This window comes from Phaethon aethereus (assembly GCF_964289735.1).
Source record: "Phaethon aethereus genome assembly, chromosome: 2".
Lineage (NCBI taxonomy): Eukaryota > Metazoa > Chordata > Aves > Phaethontiformes > Phaethontidae > Phaethon > Phaethon aethereus.
The window spans coordinates 14,961,704-14,983,526 of NC_138582.1; the positions used below are offsets into that span (position 1 = coordinate 14,961,704).

Sequence of the window (21,823 nt, forward strand, 5' to 3'; positions counted from 1 at the left end):
ACCGTCGCTCCGAAGGCCCCGCGCTGCCGACCTCGCACCGCCCCTCGCAAGGCAGCGCTTCCGGTTCCCGCCGGGGGGACGGCCCAGGCGCTCCGCTTCCCGTCGCCCTCAGCCGCGGCGGGAGGGCGGCCATGGCTAGTTACACCAAGGCGGCCCAGGTGAGCGCGGTCCTCTCCCCCTGGGTGCAGGCTGTACTAGGGGGCCGCTGCCGCCAAGGTCGCGCCCCGGCGGCCGCCATGGCGCAGAGAGCGGCCGTGAGGGAGCGGGCGGGCGCCGGGATAAAGGGGCAACAGGCCACCAGGGAGGGCCGGGGCGGCGGGCGGCCTCCTCTCGTCGCGGAGCGCCCGTGAGCTGCGGTGTTCGCCCCGAGAGGCCCGCTGGCAGGAGCCGGCATCGGGCCGGAGGTGTGCGACTGTCTGAGGGACGGAGCTACCCGCTGCAGGCGGCTCGGGTTGTTCGTGTTCATACAACCGCGTTCGAGGGAGTTGTGCCCTTCGCTGAGAGAGAGGGAAAGAGGTGTTGGGCATTAAGTGGCCTACAGCGATGTCACAGTTCGGTGAGCGATAATCGAAGCTTGCAGTAAAGAAATCTTCATTTTTGAAACAAAACCCTCAGAGCTGGTAACCTTTCAGGGTTGTTACTGGCACATTGGAAACACGTACAGCAGTGAGCGTATCACGGTGTGAAGCAGCGATCTCCATCCATGTAGAGGTTATTTGGAGAGGGTGTTGTTGGCTATTAGTATTTCTTCTAGTATTTTGGAGTGTAGAAAAAGTGTTGATCTAGTTAGAGAAGCTAGAATTATGTATGGTAGTGTCTTCTTCTATGTTAAGTACTACCTCTCTTTCTCTTTAGCAATGGGCTACTTTTGCCAGAGCCTGGTATCTCCTTGATGCGAAGATGCAACCACCAGGAAAAATAGCAGCTGCGACTGTAATCAGACTTGAAGGCAGGCATAAACCTATTTATCATGCACTAAGTGAGTACTGCAGTAGATAAAAGCAGATTTGCTTTCCTTCACTTTTTTTTTCTTCTGCTTTCAGTTTTAAAATAAAGACCGATATATAAAGTTACATTTTTCAGTTGTTTCTCAGTTATGCCTTTGTTTTCCTGCTCATCTTTTGCTTTCATACACATCTACAACCTTATGTTCATATAAAGCTTGTTATGAATTCATACTTTATATTTAGTAGCTGAATTGCAGTGGATTGTGTTTCCTTTTTTTTAAAAACCTTGAAATGTGTTTCACTGCATTGATTTTAAGTGTAAAGATTTAATTCCCGGTGCACGTAGTGAAACACTGATGTGATTATTGATTAGATTTTCTGAATGCTGCTTTTCAGTAGCTTCACGAGGCCACAAAGTCTTGGGAGTGGTTCCTCATTCTGAATAAGGTGCAGAGAAGTCCTGTCTTCATGAGGCAACGGATACAAACTGGAAGACAGAAGGTTCCCTCTGTACCTCAAGAAACATTTTTTTACTGTGAGGGTGACAAGAAGTGGTTGCCCCAGAGCTTATGGAGTCTCCATCCTTGGAGATATTCAAAAGCTGCTCCTGCTTGAGCAGGAGCGTTAGACAACATGACCTCCAGATGTCCCTCCCAAGCTTAGATATTCTGTGATGAGAAGACTGGAATGTGTCTGATTCTTAAATGGGAGACACAATCATTGTTGAAAGGTACCTTGTTTAAATGAAAAGATCATTTTGCTTGTCTGCAAATTAGAAGATTCAGCAGTAAAGATGTATGTGTGATCTTCTTCATTATTTGTAATACTGTAGTGCCTGTCTCGCGGTGATAAGCATTTTCTGGATAATAAAAAGGTGATCCCTACTGTTGATGGTACAGTGGTACTCATGAAAATTTTTCATATTGGTGGTACTTGTGCAAATTTTTCAAGAGACGTTAATGAAACATGAAAGGAAGCATTTAACTTCGCTCATACATGTAGAGTTTATATACTAAAATTATACTTGATCTTTTTTTTGGATGTCATCTATCTAGACTTCTGTAAGGCCTTTGACAATGGTCCTCAACAACATCCTTCTCTCTAAATTGGAGAGAGATTAATTTGATGGGTGGACTGTTCAGTGATGAGGTTGGATGGTTGGGTCCAAAGGGTAGTGGTCAATGGCTCAATATCCAGAAGGAGATCGGTGATGAACGGTGTCCCTCAGAGGTCTGTATTGAGACCAGTGCTCTTTAATGTCTTCATTAATGACATAGACAGTGGGGTTACGGAGTACAGCTATCTCCAAGGGGGAAGACGATTCTCACGAGTTGTCAGGCCTCATCGAGAGGGCTTTAAACTAGATTTGAAGCGGGAAGGGGATGAACCCAGGCTCACTAGAGATGAGCCTGGGGGTGGCATGCCGATGTTGGGGGTGAAATCGATAGCCCAGCTCAAGTGCATCTACTCCAGTGCATGCAGCATGGGCAGCAAACAGGAGGAGCTGGAACCCATTGTGCAACAGGACAGCTATGACTTAGTCGCCATCACAGAAACATGGTGGGATGACTCACGTGACTGGAGTGCTGCAACAGATGGCTATAACCTCTTCAGAAGGGATAGGCATTGAAGGAAAGGCGGTGGGGTGACTCTGTATGTTAGGGAGTGTTTTGATTGTGATGACAAAGTAGAGTGCTTATGGGTAAAGGATGAGGGGGAAAGCAAACAAGGCAGATTCCCTGCTGGGAGTCTGTTGTAGACCACCCAACCAGGACGAAGAGGCATATGGAGCATTCTACAAGTGACTGGTAGAAGTCTCACAATCACTGGCGCATGTTCTTGTGGGGGACTTCAACTTACCAGACATCTGCTGAAAGTGTAATACAGCAGAGAAGAAACAGTCTAGGAGGTTCCTGGAGTGTGTGGAAGATAACTTCCAAACACAGCTGGTAAGTGAGCCTACCAGGGAGGTGCCTTGCTTGACCTGCTGTTTACACACAGAGGAAGACTGGTGGGAGATATGGAGGTCAGAGGCCGTGGTGGGCTTAGCAACCATGAAAAAATAGAATTTTCCATTCTTGGTGGAGTAAGGCAGGGGGGTCAGCAAAACCACTACCATGGACTTCTGGAGGGCAGACTTCAGCCTGTTCAGGACACTCGTCAAGAGAGTCCCTTGGGAGACAGTCCTGAAGGACAAAAGAGCCCAGGAAGGCTGGACAGTCTTCAAGAAGGAAATCTTAAAGGCACAGGAGCAGGCGGTCCCCATGTGCTGTAAGATGAGCTGGCGGGGAAGATGACCAGCCTGGATGAACAGTAAGCTTTTGCTGGGACTCAAGAAGAAAAGGCGAGTTTATCACCTTTGGAAAAAGGGGCAGGCAACTTAATAAGAGTACGAGGACCTCGTTAGGTCATGCACAGAGGAAATTAGAAAGGGAAAAGCCCAGCTAGAGCTCAATCTGGCCATGGTGATAAAGGATAACAAAAAACGTTTTTACAAATATATTAACAACAAAAAGAGAGCCAAGGAGAATCTCCGTCCTTTATTGGATGTGGGGTGGAACATTGTCACCAAGGATGAGGAAAAGGCTGAGGTACTTAATGCCTTCTTTGCCTCAGTCTTTAATAGCCAGTCCGGGTATCCTCAGAGTATTCAGCCCCCTGAACTGGAAGACGGGGATGGAGAGCACAATAAACTCCCCATAATCCAGGAGGAAGCAGTTAAGGACATGTTAAACCACCTGGACACCCACAAGTCTATGGGGCCTGATGGGATCCACCTGATAGTACTGAGGGAGCTGGCAGAGGAGCTTGCCAAGCCACTCTCCATCATTTATCAGCAGTCGTGGTTAACAGGGAAGTCCCAGAAGACTGGAGGCTTGCCAATGTGATGCCCGTCTACAAGAAAGGCCGGAAGGAGGATCCTGGGAACTACAGGCCTGTCACCCTGACCTCGGTGTCGGAGAAGATTATGAAGTGGTTCGTCTTGAGGGTGCTCACAGGGCATGTGCAGGACAACTAAGGGCTCAGGCCCAGCCAGTTCATGAAAGGCATGTCCTGCTTGACTAACCTGATCTCCTTCTATGGCCAGGTGACCCGCCTAGTGGATGAGGGGAAGGCTGTAGATGTTGTCTACCTGGACTTCAGTAAAGCCTCTGACAGCATCTCCCACAGCATTCTCCTGGAGAAACAGGCGGCTCATGGCTTAGACAGGTTTACTCTTGGCTGGGTGAGGAACTGGCTGGATGGCCGAGCCCAGAGAGTTGTGGTGAATGGCGTTAAATCTATTTGGCGTCCGGTCACAAGCGGTGTTCCCCAGGGCAAACTGCGGCCCCAGTTTGCAGATGACACCAAGTTGGGCAGGAGTATTGATCAGCTCGATGGCAGGAAGGCTCTGCAGAGGGAAATGGACAGGCTGGATTGATGGTCTGAGGTCAGTTGTACAAGATTTAACAAGGCCAAGTGCCAGGTCCTGCACTTTGGTCACAACAACCGCATGCAACACTACAGGCTTGGGGAAGAGTGGCTGGAGAGCTGCCTGGCGGAAAAGGACCTGGGGGTGCTGGTTGACAGCTGGCTGAATATGAGCTGGCAGTGTGCCCAGGTGGCCAAGATGGCCAACAGTGTCCTGGCCTGTATCAGCAATAGTGTGGCCAGCAGGAGGAGGGAAGTGATCGTGCCCCTGTACTCGGCACTGGTGAGGCCACACCTCAAATCCTGTGTTCAGTTTTGGTCCCCTCCCTACAAGAAGGACATTGAGGTGCTGGAACGTGTCCAGAGAAGGGCAACGAAGCTGGTGAGGGGTCTGGAGCACAAGTCTTATGAGGAGCGGCTGAGGGAACTGGGGTTGTTCAGTCTGGAGAAGAGGAGGCTGAGGGGAGACCTTATCGCTCTCTACAGCGACCTGAAAGGGGGTTGTGGCGACGAGGGCGCTGGTCTCTTCTCCCAAGTAACTAGCCATAGGACAACAGGAAATGGCCTCAAGTTGCACCAGGGGAGGTTTAGATTGGATATTAGGAAAAATTTCTTCACTGAGAGGGTGGTCAGGCATTGGAACAGGCTGCCCAGGGAGGTTGTGGAGTCACCATCTCTGGAAGTGTTCAAAAAATGTGTAGACGTGGCAATTCAGGACATGGTTTAGTGGTCATGGGTTGATAGTTGGACTTGATGATATTAAAGGTCTTTTCCAACCTTAACGATTCTGTGATTCTGGATCGAATGCACCCTCAGCAAGTTTGCAGGCAACAGCAAGATGAGTGGTGCAGTTGACATGCCTGAGGGATGGGATGCCATCCAGAGGGACCTGGACAAGCTCGAGGCATGGGCCTGTGTGAACCTCATGAGGTTCAGCAAGGCCAAGTGCAGGGTCCTGCACCTGGGTCAGGGCAACCCCTGCTATCAGTGCAGGCTGGGGGATGAAGGGATTGAGAGCAGCCCTGCTGCGAAGGACTTGGAGGTACTGGTGGATGAAAAGCTGGGCATGAGCTGGCAATGTGCGCTTGCAGCCCAGAAGGCCAACTGTATCCTGGGCTGCATCCAAAGCAGCGTGTCCAGCAGGTGGAGGGAGGTGATTCTGCCCCTCTGCTGTGCTCTGGTGAGACCCCACCTGGAGTGGTGTGTCCAGCTTTGGAGCCCTCAGCACAGGGGAGACATGGACCTGTTGGAGTGCGTCCAGAGGAGGCCACAAAAATGATCAGAGGGGTGGAACACCTCTTCTGTGAGGACAGGCTGAGAGAGGTAGGGTTGTTTAGCCTGGAGAAGAGAAGGCTCTGGGGAGACCTTATTGCAGCCTTCTAGTACTTCAAGGGAGCCTGTAGGTAAGGTGGGGACAGACTTTTTATCAGGGCTTGTTGCAGTAGAACAAGGGGTAATGTTTTTAAACCAAAAGAGGGTAGATTTAGACTAGATATAAGGAAGACATTTTTGACAGTGACGGTGGTAAAGCAGTGGAACAGGTTTCCCAGAGAGGTGGTAGATGCCCCATCCCTGGAAACATTCAAGGTCAAGTTGGACGGGGCTCTGAGCAACCTTATTGAGTTGAAGATGTCCCTGCTTATTGCAGGGGTGTTGGACTAGATGACCTTTAAAGGTCTCTTCCAACCCAAACTATTCTATGATTCAGTGATTCATAATAGAAAGTAGTATTTGTAGTGTTCTAATGCTGTTTTAAATATCAGAGTACTGCTGTTGCAAATCATGTCTTATCCACAAGATGTCACTGGAGACTAAGGCTGTCTGAAAAATAAAGGAGCCACTGAGAGTCAATGGTTTTGGTTGTCCCGTGGAAAGATCTTTGATACTTTTATGTCCACAAAGTTACAAAATCCTGGAAAGTCATTTCAAGGGTAACTTTAATTGTTTTAAAGTATTGTATAAATCAGTACTAAATGAATTACACCTGAGATTGACATTGATAGGTTACTACTGCTGAGAGACATTTGATACTCTCTAAGGGAGTAAAGTATGTATGGATTTGCCATTGGTGTAGTTTACACTTCTTTTTTCTTTTTTTTTTTTTTTTTTACTCTCGAGACGTATTTTAGTGTCTGTGAGATGACAGTTCCTTAGACAGAATAACATTGTGGGAATTTTTGTTGTTTTGTTTTTAATTTGTCCGGTATCAGTTCCCTGACATTTATTTAGACATACAGTGTTTTTAGAACTGATCTGTCACTGGTGAAAGGCTGCATCAATGAAGATGTTTAAATTGTGTTTGTACTTCAGCTGTAGTTGCAAGTAGAGCTCTAAAAGAACACAAGATTAAAAAAAAGGTAGAAAACTTAAATAGGTTGTGAAACTTGCATTGACTAATTATAAACTGCTATAAAAAATCCTTGCTCAATTTAAGTCCTTTTTAGTGTAGCTGCTTTGTTACCTACTAAAAACATTTTCAAGAGCCTCTTCAAATACTTACTTTGTTCTAATATGTTAATGCATGAGAGTGAATTTTGCACAAATCATTTTTCACTCAATTGAATGGGTTCTTATAGATTATACAGCTGATCAAGATCACAGAATAATTAAGGTTGGAAAAGACCTTTAAGATCATCAAGTCCAACCATCAACCCAACAGCACCATGTCCCCTAAACCATGTCCTGAATTGCCACGTCTACACGTTTTTTGAACACTTCCAGTGATGGTGACTCCACCACCTCCCTGGGCAGCCTGTTCCAATGCTTGACCACTCTCTCAGTAAAGAAATTTTTCCTAATATCCAGTCTAAACCTCCCCTGGTGCAACTTGAAGCCATTTCCTCTCATCCTATCACTAGTTACCTGGGAGAAGAGACCAACACACACCTCACCACAACCCCCTTGTAGGTAGTTGTAGAGAGCAATAAGGTCTCCCCTCAGCCTCCTCTTCTCCAGACTAAGATGGTTTCTTCTGAAATGAAAAATGACTTTTTTGATATTTTCACCATATTTTTGAGTTAGTATGGGTTTTATTAGCACTTTATTAATAAAGAAGATCTATTAACGTAATTGTTTCTGGTAAGGTATTGGTAACAGATTATAGACTGTGCACCTAAAAAACTTTTGATGTGAAAGTTGCTAGTATAACGCTAGACATATAGGTATGTGGTGTAGCATTCACTTCTGCTTGATTGATGAAAATGTAGGTTTTTTCCCAAGAGAGCTGTTACAGATTTTTTTGTGGGACTTTTCTCCCCCATACCCTCACCCCCAATCTTTTTATTTCTTTTATATATTTAGCCCTAGGCTGTAATTATTTAATAGAATTCTTTTACTTACCCAAAATATTCAGTCCTCTAGTAAACATTGGTACTGTTTTTATGAGAAAACTAAAATTAAACAAATATTTAGGATCAGTGTTTAGAACTGTTCTTATTCTGTGTTTTTTGAAATCTAGGTGCATATACAGCATATTATGTTGAATAAAATAATATACTTGCTTGTAAGCCAGATTTCCAGATTTTAGCTGAATAATTGCAGTGGTTTAACTATCTAGTCTGATGGTATTTTACCTGCTCACCTGCCTTCTAAGCTGACAATGCTAACAAAAATATTAATTAAGGTTGGTATTTAAGGGCAGGTTTGGATGGTGTGACTCAAAAAGCTCAGATCTTTAAATTTGAGCTTTATGAAATGGGTATATATGTACTACTACATATGTATCACACGCTTTATAGTTTTTATTTTGGTTGATTACTCCTATGGTTCTATTAATATCTTTCACTAATTTCTGTCTTGTAGGTGACTGTGGAGATCATGTTGTCATAATAAATACAAGACATATTGCCTTCTCTGGTAACAAATGGGAACAGAAAGTATATTCTTCACATACTGGGTAACGTTTATAATAAATATTCAAATGAGCTAATGGTAAATTTTATGTCATATTTTCTTAATAGTTACAGTCTTTTTTAGCATATTGGTTCAAAAGGAAATTCCTACTTACATGTTTTGTTTTGCGTTTGCATGTGTTATGATGTTTAAAACAATGCAAACTTTTTTCTTCTTTTCTTTTCCCTTTTCTTCCTTTTTTTTCCCCAGTGTATGTTGTTAGAGAAATAATCTAACTCAAAAGTAGTCAGAGCAATTGAGTAAGTCAACAGGCTTGGTGAGCCAGATTGTTTTGTGTGGGCCCATGAACCAAATGATCAGGACTATTCTATTTACTAAGCAGTAGGAGACGTTCCTATTGGCACTGCACATTTAAGGTATATATAGTTGCCAACTTTAATTACTTTATCATACTTTGTCTACCTAACAGTAAATGTCAAGGTTGATATATTACTGAACAGAGGATGGAAAAAAACCCAAAAAAATAGTAAGAAATGAGGTACTCTCAGGATGTACTGATGTATACATTAGTGTATAATGTATTATTCTGGCAGACATAACTTGTTTACAGAAGGAAGTGCAATGATCAACTACAAACTTTATGGCGTGATCAGTTCAGTCAAATAAGAAGAGTTGCTCCCATTTTATACAGTGACAACACTAGATAATAATCTATAAGTTTTAAAATGTATCGAGTCAGGAGATGAATAAATTACATTGAGAAAACTAATTTTGCTAGTACTGATGTTTCAGTCCTGAAATTCCTTTGCTGAATTGCTGAGATGCTCGTGTTCACAGCTGATGGAAATTAACGCTTTTTTTTTCTCCTCCATGTCTATGACTTCTTAAAAATTTTCTCTAAAATTTCTAAGTTAAAGCACTTCCGTGAATAGCTAAGTTGGTTTTAAGTAAGTGAAAAGAATTGTGCAATTAAATATTTAAACCTGTGCAGCTTCCTAAGTCTATATATTTTGATGATGTTGAGTTTATTTTCATTTCAGTTAGGCTGATACCTAGTAGTATAATTAAATCAAAATGAAACCCAGCTTTACCTGACATCTGTGTAATTTCTTGTACCCCTGTATTCATTCTTGCACCAACGTACTCATTTAAATGCTTATATGCTTAAATGTGCATTAGCATGACTTAACCATATTACATAGACGTCAGAAAGACAGATGCATTGCAGTACATTTGTCGTTACAGGAAGTCACATTTTATTGCTGTAGATACACCGAATCATGCTAAGGTTTAGCTAAAATAGTAAGAAAATTAAAAATATGTTCAAAATGCCGTCTCATACGTCAGTCACAGACTGGTTGTGAGTCTTGATCGTCTTGAAATGTTTCCAAGTTTTGCATATTTTACTCCCATTGTATTCTGTAGCTGTGATGGTGTATTTAATAGGCAGTATTAAAAATATATCCATCTGCTCGTGAAACACAAACTCTTTAATACTGAAGTGAATAAATAAGAAAGTACAAATGGCGTTAAACTTTGATACTTGACAGGATAGAATGTTTCTAATACAAGTTGGCCTCGTGAAAACAACTCCGTTTTTTTGAAGGCTTATAATAACATGGCACTTGTTCAAGATGTGGTGATATTTGTGTTAACATCATGCTTGACCATATAGTGTTAAGCTTGTATGCTTGTTCTGTTTTTCTAGCTATCCTGGCGGTTTCACACAAGTTACAGCAACTCAGCTGCATTTGAAGGATCCAACTGCTGTAAGTGTTTCCTCTTCTTCCCTTTCATTCGTAAAGCTGATTTGTTTTTTCCATTTAACTAGTTCCCCTACACAAAAGGGATCAGTTACCTGCATGCCTAAAGCTAAATTACATTAAAAACATTCTGCGAATTGCTCTTAGAAGCTTGGCTTCTGGCAGTATTTTTGTAAACAGCATGTTTTGAGGGTTAGATTGTAGATTGTGCATTTTCATGATTCTTCCGTGCTGTCCAAATGAGCAAATCAAGTTCATTTGCTTCACTCATTTTTGACTGATTCACTTTTTTAATTTCAGAGTTCTGACCTTTCTCATAAGCGAACTGCCTCAAGTTCGACTTAGCTAAGTTGTATTTCAGCTTAACAATCCCACTACTTTTTTAAGAGCCAACAAGTCATGCTAATCGTAAGAATGTTAGAAAGTACACCTGCCTCTCAACGGTAGATTTTGTTAAGTGATTTTTTTTTGTTTTAATCTTTTCTGCAATGCTGTGCATTCATGGTCTGTGAAAAATCTTTTCCATGGTGGTTACATTGAACTTAAGACTCTTTACTAAATGTCTGTATTACACTACTATTAATTCACTGAACGTCAGTGTTGATGTGTTTGTTAGAGGTTAAAAAAACAAGGTGCTAGATAGGAACATTTGGTTGACTTAGTTGTGAAATTACTTTTACTAGGCTTTTGAATGGTCAGCATGGGAGGACTGAATTCTCTAAGTACTAGTGCTTCAGAACATGGTATGAGACCTGTTGAGATTAACAGATACCTGTGGGTTTTTTTTTGACTTTGAAATGCTTTGGCTTAGGTCACATTAGATATATAAAATATATAAATGCTTCTTCCTTTTCCTAGAGAAATTTTGTCTGCTGTAAAATTCTTGGGTTTTGTAAATTATTTTTTTAATTTCTGATTTAGAAATCCTGGTTTGTCCCAAGACTCTTTTATACAAGACATTGTACAAGCACTTGATAAAAAAGTGGTCCGCCATATGAACTTGCCTGTTTTGGTTTTTTTTACTTTTGCAATTTCTTGCCGTATTTGAAGTGAAATGAAATCACACGGTTCAATATTATTTTCTGTCTAGAATTTTTCAAAACAACTTAAATGCTTTTGAGAAAGGCTCTAAGATAGTTGTAATTCCTTTGGGAATTATTAATAGTTCCATATCTAAAATGGATTCTTCAACCTTTTTCATTTGAGCTTCAGGCAGACGCTGTGCACTGGGAGGCAGTGTAACACCACTTCTTTGTTAGGGCCAGAGAATTGGATGTTCTATAAATTACCTTCTGGCATTCATTCTGAAATACCTTTTTTCTTGCCAGACTCATAGATGAATTTCTGTGCAAACAGCGGAGGATTAAATGCATTGCCAATAACTAAAGCATGTTGGACAGAGGCTCAGCAAATGGTGATGTGGCTCAAGGCTTGGTCTAATTTATCAAGAGGAACTATTTTAGCCAGAATTGTGGAGAGCCCTCAGCAATTAACTCTTTCATTCTATTGAAGATGAAGCGTTTGGATGTCCCAATCATAAAGATCTCTCATCTGTCTTTTTGTCATAATTAATAGTAGTGGATGGTAATTTGGCATGATATATTCTGTATGTGTAGCTGTTACAGGTTTTGCCTTGTAAGTGATTCTATGGCTAGAAGCATTGATTTACTAGTGGAATTGTTTTGGTGTGAAATACATTGGGATATGACAAAGGTGGACATTATCATGGTGTTTTATTAACATGTTTTGTTTTTAGAACTAGTTATTAAAACCTGAAAAAGGATTACTGTAAAGAGAACAATGCCTAACCTAAGTAGCATTTGGATCTTCAAAATGTGATCTAAATGATGCATAGCTATTGTGGAGACTTTTATAAACCACTTTATTTCACTTCTTTGAATTAAAAAGTGAGCTTTTGTTTTTTAATCATGTTAAATTCAATTCCTGTGAAGCCAGTGGAATTAGGTAGATTGTAGGAAGCAGACTGAATCTTTCTACGGAATCAAAGTCTTCATTCTTTAAAGCATTGTTTTCATTCTGGAGGCTACAGCTTTTTCTCTGCCCTTGGTCCTATTGTCTCCTGATGGCTCTTCCTGCTAGTGCTTCATCAGATGAGTCAACATCTATTTGGAAATAGTGCTGTTACAGAGATGAAGAAGAGACTACTTCCAGGGAAGAGGATGTTGATCTAACACCTCATAAACTTGTGTGGTGTTACAGAGAGATTTTGCAATGGATACGACTATTTTTGGTTTACGTAAGAAATAGATTAAAGCTTTTAAGGTTCTGTGTGTATATAGTAGGATTCCAATACTGCTTAGCACTGTCTTTCCATTTGACTAAATTCAAACATACAAATCCCCAAGACAAATATTTCTCCACTACAGTTTTGTTTAAACATAGTTTCTAGTATACAGACAGACTGGTTTTAGGAAAAAGTGGTAGACAGCTAAGAGCTAATTAAAAAGGTTATAAGTACTTTGATGCAAAATGGTATAGCTTATGTTTTCATGGGGGGGCTGAAAGTCATAAGTATACTTGTCAGAATTTAGACATGTTTACTGCAATATGGTTAGATAATCATCCTTGATCATTTCTAGTTCCTTCATAAGGTACCAAGGTAGGGATGGATGGATGGATGATGATCTGATATTCTCACTTACAGAGGTTGGCATCATTGTATCTGTCCTTCTAACTTTGGACCTTTATATTCATTGCAGGTAGTAGTTAGTGCTTCAGAAGGATTTGTGATGAATTTTGAATGTGCATGTGCATTTTTTCATGGGATGATTCAGGCTGGAGAGAACCTTGGGAGATCTCTAGTCCAACGTCCTACTCAAAGCAGTGTCAGCTATTGGGTCAGATTGGGCTGCTGGGGGCTTATCCAGGCTGGTCTTGAAAGCCTCCCATGGCAACCATTACCAATCCTTGACTTTTCTTCTTAGTTGCAAAGAATAAAAAAATACCAACCGTGCCTATTATAAGTGTTTAATCTCAGATGTATAATTTTGTGCTGGAGATTGACAAAATATTACTGGTTTTTTCCACTTTTAAGTATCATTTATGTTAATATGGGGCAATGAATACAAAAAGAGGTCTGCGTAGTTGATGTTTTATGTAGAACTTAAAGTTCCGTGCTCATTGTGCCAAGTTTTTCAACACTTCAGAAAAATTTGTTTTTATGGAAGGGTAAAAATTACAGTGTGTTGCCAAAAAAGATATCAAAAGTAAATAGTCTAGCACATTTTTACCTTTAGCAACTTTGAATTCCTTTGAGAGGCATGGGGAGGGGAGTGTCTATGAATCTGTTTAAAATGTCTAGTCTTTTCAGTTGTCTCCTCTTCTGGAGAATAGCAGAGAATAGCTCTTGTCTGTTGGACTTGGCCAGGCTGCTTTAGGAAGTGCTTATTGAAGAAAAAAACAGCTTCTTCGTATTTCAACTTTTTCTTTCTCTGACTTAGATTTAGTGTAAATTCCTGGACCACCCATAGACAAGAGTATTAAATATGTTCCTTAGGTGCAGTATAACAGCTGGTTGCTGTAGTTCGAAACAGCCTCTCTGTTCTTCAGATTATTATAATACTAATCTTATGTATGGTGTTACTACTCCCTTCGGATATATGTTAGTGGACAACATTAATTTCCATTGTAGGTTGCTAAGAAAAATCTGTTTGAAAGGTTTGGTGTGTTTTCTTTGCCAAGAGAGCAAAATGAAAATAAAGGAAACAGGTAAACCTTTTGATTTGAGAGGCAGGTGTTTGGAATGCATAGAAGTTTCAGGTTTTCTTGTTTGTTTTTAATAAAATTTGCAGAAGTTTTGTTAAGCTGGAAAAATGCTGATAGACCTGAGACAAACACTTTCAAAATTAGGCTTTGAAGTGCTTGGTACAGGAAGACTAAAAGATGTACTTTTAAATCTCAGAGATTTGAGAGGGAACGAAGATTATTTCTGGAAAAACTCTCTGGAAAAATCTCATGGCTTTTAATTAAAATGCCTGCAAAGTAAGTTGGCAGATCTGATTGGTAGAACCAGGTAGTAATACTGTCAGGACAAAGTTTTCAATCAGTTTTTATTCTATTCCTAGTTCTAAAAGTAAGCAAAACTTGGCTTACTTTCCCCTCCCCCATCAGAAACTACCCCCCCCCCAAAAAAAAAAAAAAAAAAAAAGAAGAAATCATATTTGGCTAATGCCAAATAATCGGTGAGAGGATTGACCTTTGCAGTATTCAGAGGCGATATTGCCTCTGACAAAGAAATAATGGGCAGTAATTGTTCTGAATGAATGTTACCTGCTAGGGAAGATTATTAAGTGAGGCAGGGTAGCTCTATGGAAATATGTTGTGAGGAAGCCTCTGGGGGTGTCAGGGTTCTGGCTTGTTCAGCTGCTGGCACGGATACGAAGGGGCTCAAAATGTTCTAATTCTCCTTTTGAATGCTCTTTAGCAACTGCTTGCGCGTACAGGCTTGCCATTATATCTGCATAATAATGATCTTTTGAAGAAAAACTCAAAACATGGTTAAATCTTGCTGTTGGTATTTGAAAGCCTATTTTCTTTGCATCAGTAAGGGATAGTTGATATAATAATATGTACAGATTAAAAGTCAAGTTACTGAAACACCAGATATAATAGCATTTTCTTTTATTACTATGGAGTAATGTTTTTTAATTAAGTAGAGCAAGACTTCAAAGTCTGGATTAATAGGCACACAGAAGTTAGTATGGCATGGAGAGGAGAATATTGTTACAGAACTTGTTATCTTAAAACCTCTGGGTGCTCTGAGTAAGTCTTAGAGCTGGCTTGTTTTTTGGCTTTGTAGTAGACAAAAATAAATATTTCTTTGTTTAAAAATACCTTAATCCATTTCTTATTTGAATTTGCAAAGCAAATTAATATATTAATTTAAAGAACACATTAAACTTCTAAGTGCTGAAGAATAGCAGAAAGCAAAATGGCATGTGGTGGAAGTTTAATTTGTCTGTGACTAAATGATTCTTATGGCAGTATTAAGTACATTCACTGTTGCTGTACAACTTGTACAACTGTCAGAGGTAGAAAGCTGAAGTTCTTAGTATGCTTTTATAACATATATGGTGAAAAGACCAATATTGTATACAGAACAGAAACGCAAGAACTGGCAGAAGGAAGATGTATTAACAAGCTGTACCTCTGAGTAACTGGTGTATCTCCTTGAATTCTTCTAGGTGTTTTTTTGGTATGCCCTGTAATTAATCACTTTGTTTTCTCTGGAGTGCTGTGTCCTTGCCATTTTCTAGAGTTGCTTCCTGGTGATTGTTGGACTTAATTCAACTGTTAGGGTAGACTTTCTTCTGGACATGTGGCAAATTATTTTGTGCTTCTCAGGACCAGGAGTGGTATTGCTCTGCTGATTTCCTTCATTAAAGTATGTTTTATCTGGCAAAGAATCTTCCTCAGACCTTGTTCTCCATCCAGTGTAGTCTGCAACTTGCACGTGAGCCAAAGCCTATCACAAAAATTGAAATGTTCAAGCCTCACACAGTGTTTCAAATAAATATATGTTTAATATATTTGTACTCATAAAATGTTAGACTGTGTAGTAAGGGACTGGAAGTGCAAGAGTTTTACTAGAGCTGCCTTCAGATTCCTTTCCTCCTAATTAGCCGTTTAAACTGGAAACTAAAAACGTAATGTCATATAACTGTGTGATTAAAAGCATGTCTATGCTGTGAGTATATAAATTAGCCAACTTGGAAAAAAAGTATTGCAATATTCAAGATGACAAATGTAATTACAGCCAACAGGAACTTTGTAATTCAAAAGAAATTGGGGCAAACAGCATTCCAGTACTTTAAAAATCTCCAAATATTAATGCTTTGGTGGCTGTTTATATCTGATGGTGGATGTCTTTACCTCATGGAGAAAGTGTCATGGCCTTTAGGAGTGAGTATTTATGAGGATATGGAAGTACTAAAGATAAAGGACTGGGGAGAAGAGGCAGTAGGAATCCATAAATAACTGAATAGACTGTACTAATTAGTTTTAAACTGAGATCGAGGTTGCAGTGAGACCTGTGGGTAGGTAGACCTCTCTGTCAGTTTGAAATCCCACAGAAATCAACTGGGTTCTATACCTTTCATGTGAAATAAAACTTGTTCTTTTTATAGTTCAAAGTAAACATAATCACATAGAAAACAATAAAAATTGCCTTTTATTAGAAATTATTACAAGCATATGCAAAGATTTTTTTGTTGTTCATTCCTTAAAGAAACAGCCTGTTCCGATGTGTACCTTCAGGGAGTGTTGAATCTGGGTTTGGGTTTTGCATGATCTCAGTAGCAGACTTTGTCTTGCAATTCCATACTTTTTTATTTAGGGTTGCTGTATTTTCAGTAAAACTTGAGCATGTTCAGGTAACAGGAGAGCCCTTACTTAACACCCTGTAAATACTGCTGGTTCAATCTGTCTTATCTGTTGCACAACCTTATTTCAAGTTGCAGAAGCAATCTGTACAACTTGGTTAAGCTTGTACTTTACTAACTTACTTGACTTGTCATCACACGAGTTCGAGTGAGGTTCTGGCTGTAGGCAGAATTTGGGGCAAGGAGCTAGATGTAAACTTGGTCTTTCCAGGAGCTGGGTTTGGATTTGCTTTGGCTCATAGAAAAGTCTTTGAAGCAGAAGTTACAATGAAGGAAACTAGAGGTTTTCCAGCAGCACCTTTTCTGTTCTATCTCCCTGTATGGCCTTCTGTTCAGTAGTTGGTCTACCTACCTTGCAGTAAATCAATACTAAAAGGAAAGAACAGCAGGATGGTTTAAATTTACGCTCCAGCTTGCTTGGTAATACAGTTAGGTGGCTTTTTACAAATATCAAATAATAGTTTATCAGCACCTCACCCCTCTTTTTTTTTTTTCTCTTTTTTTTTTCTTGACCAAGGTGAATGAGCTTGAGGGGTGGGAGGTATAAATCTGCCCTTGACCTGTTCCAGCAAGGAAATTATGATTGCTGCAGAAGGCAAGGCTTTGTTCCCTCTTTGCCTCTACCATGAGTTGCTGGGGCAGGGAGCGTGCATGCTGAAACCCAAGGTTATTGTTCCTCTGCATGGCTGTAACGTATAGACGGCGATATTTTCAAGTGGATGGGACATTAAAGGCTCTATCATAACCACAAAAACATGCAAGTAAAAAATGAGCTGTTTGAAATGTCCAGTTAGTATGTTACAAGTTTGTTTCCTCTGAGAGTTCATTCAGTTGCATGGAAGCTCTGGAATGGGAGAGGCTTTAACAGTGAAATCCTGGATCAGGCATGGATTTAGTATCTTCATCAATGACATAGTGGGATCAAGTGCACCCTCAGCAAGTTTGCAGATGACACCAAACTGAGTGGTGCTGTTGATTCATTAGAGGAACAGGATGCCATCCGGGGGACCTGGACAAGCTTGAGAAACGGGCCCTTGTGAACGCCATGAGGTTCAACAAGGGCAAGTGCAGGGTCCTGCACCTGGGTCGGGGCCACCCCCAGTACCAGTACAGGCTGGGGGATGAATGGATCAAGAGCAGCCCTGCCGAGAAGGACTTGTGGGTCCTGGTGGATGAAAAGCTGGACGTGAGCCTGCAATGGGCACTTGCAGCCCAGAAGGCCAACCGCATCCTGGGCTGCATGCAAAGCAGCGTGGCCAGCAAGGTGAGGGAGGGGATTCTGCCCCTCTGCTACACTCGGGTGAGACCCCACCTGGAGTCCTGCATCCAGCTCTTGATGGCCTTGAAAGGTTCCTTCCAACCCTACAGATTCTGTGACATCCGTCATACTTTTACAGCGTGTCTTTTTAACAGGCACTTTTTTTACAACTGATCTGTTCTCTTTGTAATGTGGTTTAAAAAATTGGGTCAGATTCATCAGGCAGAACTACCTACAACCAAAACAGACCAGCTGTTCGTCTGGTTCACTGGTTTCTTTCAACAGGTGTCTGTGCCACATGCTGCAGAGGAAGATGAAAAATCTGACACAAACATCAGTTTTTTGGTGAAGGAAAATATTTCTTAAAGTTCATTAAAGTATTTTAAAGTCTCTCTTTTTATTGCACTGAAATCATTAAATAACTAGCTCCGTGTATCTGTAGGTCATAGGTCATATTTTGGACTATCTGTATGTCCAGTTTATTAATCTAAGGAATTAACACTGAATTCTATCACAGTCTGAAGTTTAAAGTAACTTTTAGATAAAGAAAAAAATCCCCCCAGTTAGGGAATATGTTGTGAAGTCTCTGGATCCATTTTTTCAGTTCTGGGGTATTTTGATCCTTCATTGGCTATAACAAAAAATATTGGGTAGAAAGGAAAATAAGTGTACAATATGAATATTACTAATGGTAAAACGGATGTTCACATGAGCTGTTGTTAATATCCATGTGTTTTCCTGCATTGTTGTAGTGTCTCTATTGATTTTCAATATTCAGTGAAAGTTCATATTCTCTCTTCATCTTGCCTTTCTCTAAGCACATAATATACTGACGTAAATAAACTGTAGTTTGCTGTACAAGCGTAATAGTTTTTATCCCTAAAAGCATTAATTTTCATCTTTGTTTTTTAATAGTTGTTTTTTAATTTTTATTAGAGACGATATCAACACTATACATTACTCTGCCCAGCCTGATGCATTTCTTCTGTCATCAATTATATTTGTCCACAGATCTGTGGTACTGGCTGCTTAACATCTAAAAATCTTCGTGATGTTAAAGCTTCTGTAAATGCCTTCAGAGTTTCTCAAGGCATATGCAAGCTGGTATATGTTTATCAGGATCGTAAGACAATGCTACTGCCTTTTAAGTTCTGTCTCCAGCCTATAAATGGCAAAATTAAAATAACCTGAGTGTTTACTAACTTCAGAATCCAAGTAGAAATGCCTACAAGTTTAAGAACCTGCACTTCTCATTCATTTGACCTGTAACAATCATTCTGTCTTAGCTACGTGGTTCCAGCTGGGAAGTCAATGATTATCTCTAAAATTTTTATATAATTCCTTCAATTTTATAAAAAGAAACAACTTTGCTCAGTACACACTTCAAAATATCCGGCTGCCGGGGAGATTTGTTTGTGCTTAGTGCACTACATTTCAGCATGGCTTATTGACTTCAGCTTAATGTCCTAAGCATGGCTCTGTAGTTTATGATTTGGAGCTAGTTTATGTCTGGGTGGCTTGGAGCGCAGGCAGAGTGGGTTTTCTTCTACTTAGAAAATTGCACGTAGGTCTACCGCTAAATATTTTGCTGTCCTTTATGAAACCCTCTTTTTCTCTTACAGTTGCATGCCTTGTTTTACATTTAAAAATGTTCCCCTTTTGGATGAAGTCCATAACAATGTGTTTTATGTTTAAATTATGGGCATCTACACTAGAGTCCAAGAGAAATCCTTTTGAATTTTGTTAATTTTCTTTAAGCATCATCTAGTGTAGATGTACAAATTCTATTCGTTCCTGGTGCTCAGAAGTAAGATTGTTCATCTGGAACTAAGAGCAAGGGAAAAAATTATAAATATGTATAGTATGTGCATGATGCAATGTTGTGGTATGTCAGCTTTGCTTAAGATGGAATGCATCAATTATATAGAAGTTTCAAACACAGCAAGTTGCAGTGTTAAACTAGATGCTGAGAACACTTGGTAAATTTGCTAAAGCCTTTCCTCATTAACATGTGTATATAAATGTGCAATACAATATGGAGTTACCACAAGCTTCTCAAGTCTTTTCAAAGTTGAACGATCATATGCAATCATCCACAATGCTAAATATAGCTCTTAACTTTCTAAGCTGAAATTTTCTATATGGCTGTTATAGCAAGTGTTTATATGACTGGGAGTAAGTGTTCCTTCTTCCAAAACAGTAAGTCTAGAGCACCTTCTAAATGTATCATGCCAGAGTTCTTTGACAAGGAAGAAGTTGACTGAAAAAAGGTTCAGTGACTAGTGGAATGGGCAAAGGGAAGCACAGTTTGCCTTTTTCATGTTATTTGTAGCCTGTCTGATGATTTGATGTTATCTTTCCTCAGATTGTTAAACTGACTATTTATAGAATGCTTCCCAAAAACCTTCAGAGAAGAACTATGATGCAGAGGCTGCACCTTTTCCCAGAAGATGTGAGTAGTCATGCAGTTACATTTTCATTCCTGAGTGCTTTGGAGGTGAAGAGGGAGTGTTAGCAATAGCAGAACTCTTGCCGTAAGAAGGTAAATGAAGAAAAATCAAGCTGCTTATGTATCTAAATATAGTTGAAATGTTGATGCTTTTTTAATTATTTCACAAAATTACGAGATATGAGAGATGAGTGAGATTTGTCTTCTGTATTTAGGTCAAATAGCATGAAGGATGCAGTAGTGTTGACAAATTTTGGTCTGAATTTGGGAGGTGGGGGGCAGTGTTGTTTTTCAAACAATCAGATAGCTAAGACTGTTCTCACCTGCCTCAGGATATTCCAGAAGATATACAGAAGAATCTTCTACAAGAGATTCCTCAGCCACGTGCAGTCCCCAAGAGATTAGACGAATATACACCAGAAGAAATTGCTGCCTTTCCGAAGGTTTGGACTCCGTAAGTATCTTAGATTTTTTTTTTTTTTTTTTTGAGAAGGACACCTTGACTGAATATGTATTATGTAGGCTCTACTGAATATGTATTATGTAGGCTCTCACATTATCAGTAAGAAAAAATGTAATGATTTTTCTCTTTATGTCATTTTTTTTGGAGAGAGAAGGCCATTAAAGCAAAGAACGGTCATATTAGAAGGGAGTGGTTGCTAAGTTTTTTGTATTTCTGGCCTTTTAATGAAAACAGCTTTACTTAAAATCATGTTTTCAACTCTTTACCTCATCAAAATGAGTGGAGTAAAAGATGAGTAAAAAACTTCATTACTCTGAGTTGTATGTGCTCTGTAATACGTAACTGTTAGCCAAAGGAAACGCTATGTGGCTGCGTGAGCGGAAGATTCACTGCAGGGGGAACCCTCCAGATTTTCTCCAGAGGAACGGAAAGCTGCTAAATTAGACCCTGGAGAGTGCATCTTTGGCAGGGGACATAACACATGTTTATTTTGATAAATAGTTTCTTTTCCATGCGCAAAATCAGTCCCACAGTAGTTGTGTGGCACATGAATGAGTTGTTTGTTTGCTTTATACCACCACATACAGCATTAACTCAACCTGCTAGTGAAAATAATGCATTACATTTGGGGCATTTTCTGATTAGTTCCAGTGTGATTTTTCTTGTGTTCATTTTGAGAGTCCTATTTAGGCTCAAAATCCCATTACGGTAGTCAACAGAGAAATTAATTTTGAAAGATGGCCCCTTTCCTGATCATTCTAATGAAATTCAAGCAGAAATGTAGCAAGTAGAGAGATGGGGAAAGGTATAAATAACACCAAGACCAACTTGATGGTCTATCTCCAGTTTGATTACTGATATTTCTATTTCTGTAGTAGTTTTTAAAAGCTTGTGTTTCTGTTTGTCCTTTAAAAAAGTGTTCCTGTGTACTTATATACTAGTCCTAGAAAATAGACCTGGTACGAGGCTCAAATGGTATGCCATCCTATTGAGTAGTTCCACTGAACCAGATGTTAGCTGCATGTGGACAGAGGTCAGCTGCTGAAATGTTATTAGCAGCTTAGTTCTCATGAGTCTGCTTAAGATATGATCTCTCGGGTGTCTTGGTAGCTGAATGATAACGTAAATGAACACTTGAATACGACCTTCTTGCAATTTAAAAGCAGAGTGAGCTCATAATTCCTTTTATGGGCCAGCAGCTCTCAATGCTTAAGCCAGACCAATACAATTAAGAAATTCCAGGAATTTGGACAAATGTCTGTATCCGTTTCGCATATAT

The 21,823-nt window shown here is 40.2% G+C and overlaps 1 protein-coding gene across 1 annotated transcript; it reads left to right on the top strand.

Moving 5' to 3' along the window:
- The first annotated feature begins 14 nt into the window (after positions 1-14).
- MRPL13 (mitochondrial ribosomal protein L13) lies at positions 15-20,971 on the top strand. Its single transcript, XM_082014635.1, has 6 exons — positions 15-158; positions 856-979; positions 8,160-8,253; positions 9,919-9,979; positions 19,998-20,084; positions 20,414-20,971. Exons 1-6 carry the CDS (start codon positions 132-134, stop codon positions 20,537-20,539), a joined length of 519 nt encoding a protein of 172 aa, XP_081870761.1. The 5' UTR covers positions 15-131; the 3' UTR covers positions 20,540-20,971.
- Positions 20,972-21,823: the final 852 nt, after the last annotated feature.

Excerpts from the sequence above, each read along its gene's own strand:
- MRPL13 (XM_082014635.1), top strand. The coding sequence starts at position 132 with ATGGCTAGTTACACCAAGGCGGCCCAG. Across the intron at positions 159-855 it reads GTTACACCAAGGCGGCCCAG|CAATGGGCTACTTTTGCCAG; the intron begins GTGAGCGCGGTC and ends CTTTCTCTTTAG. Across the intron at positions 20,085-20,413 it reads TGCACCTTTTCCCAGAAGAT|GATATTCCAGAAGATATACA; the intron begins GTGAGTAGTCAT and ends CACCTGCCTCAG.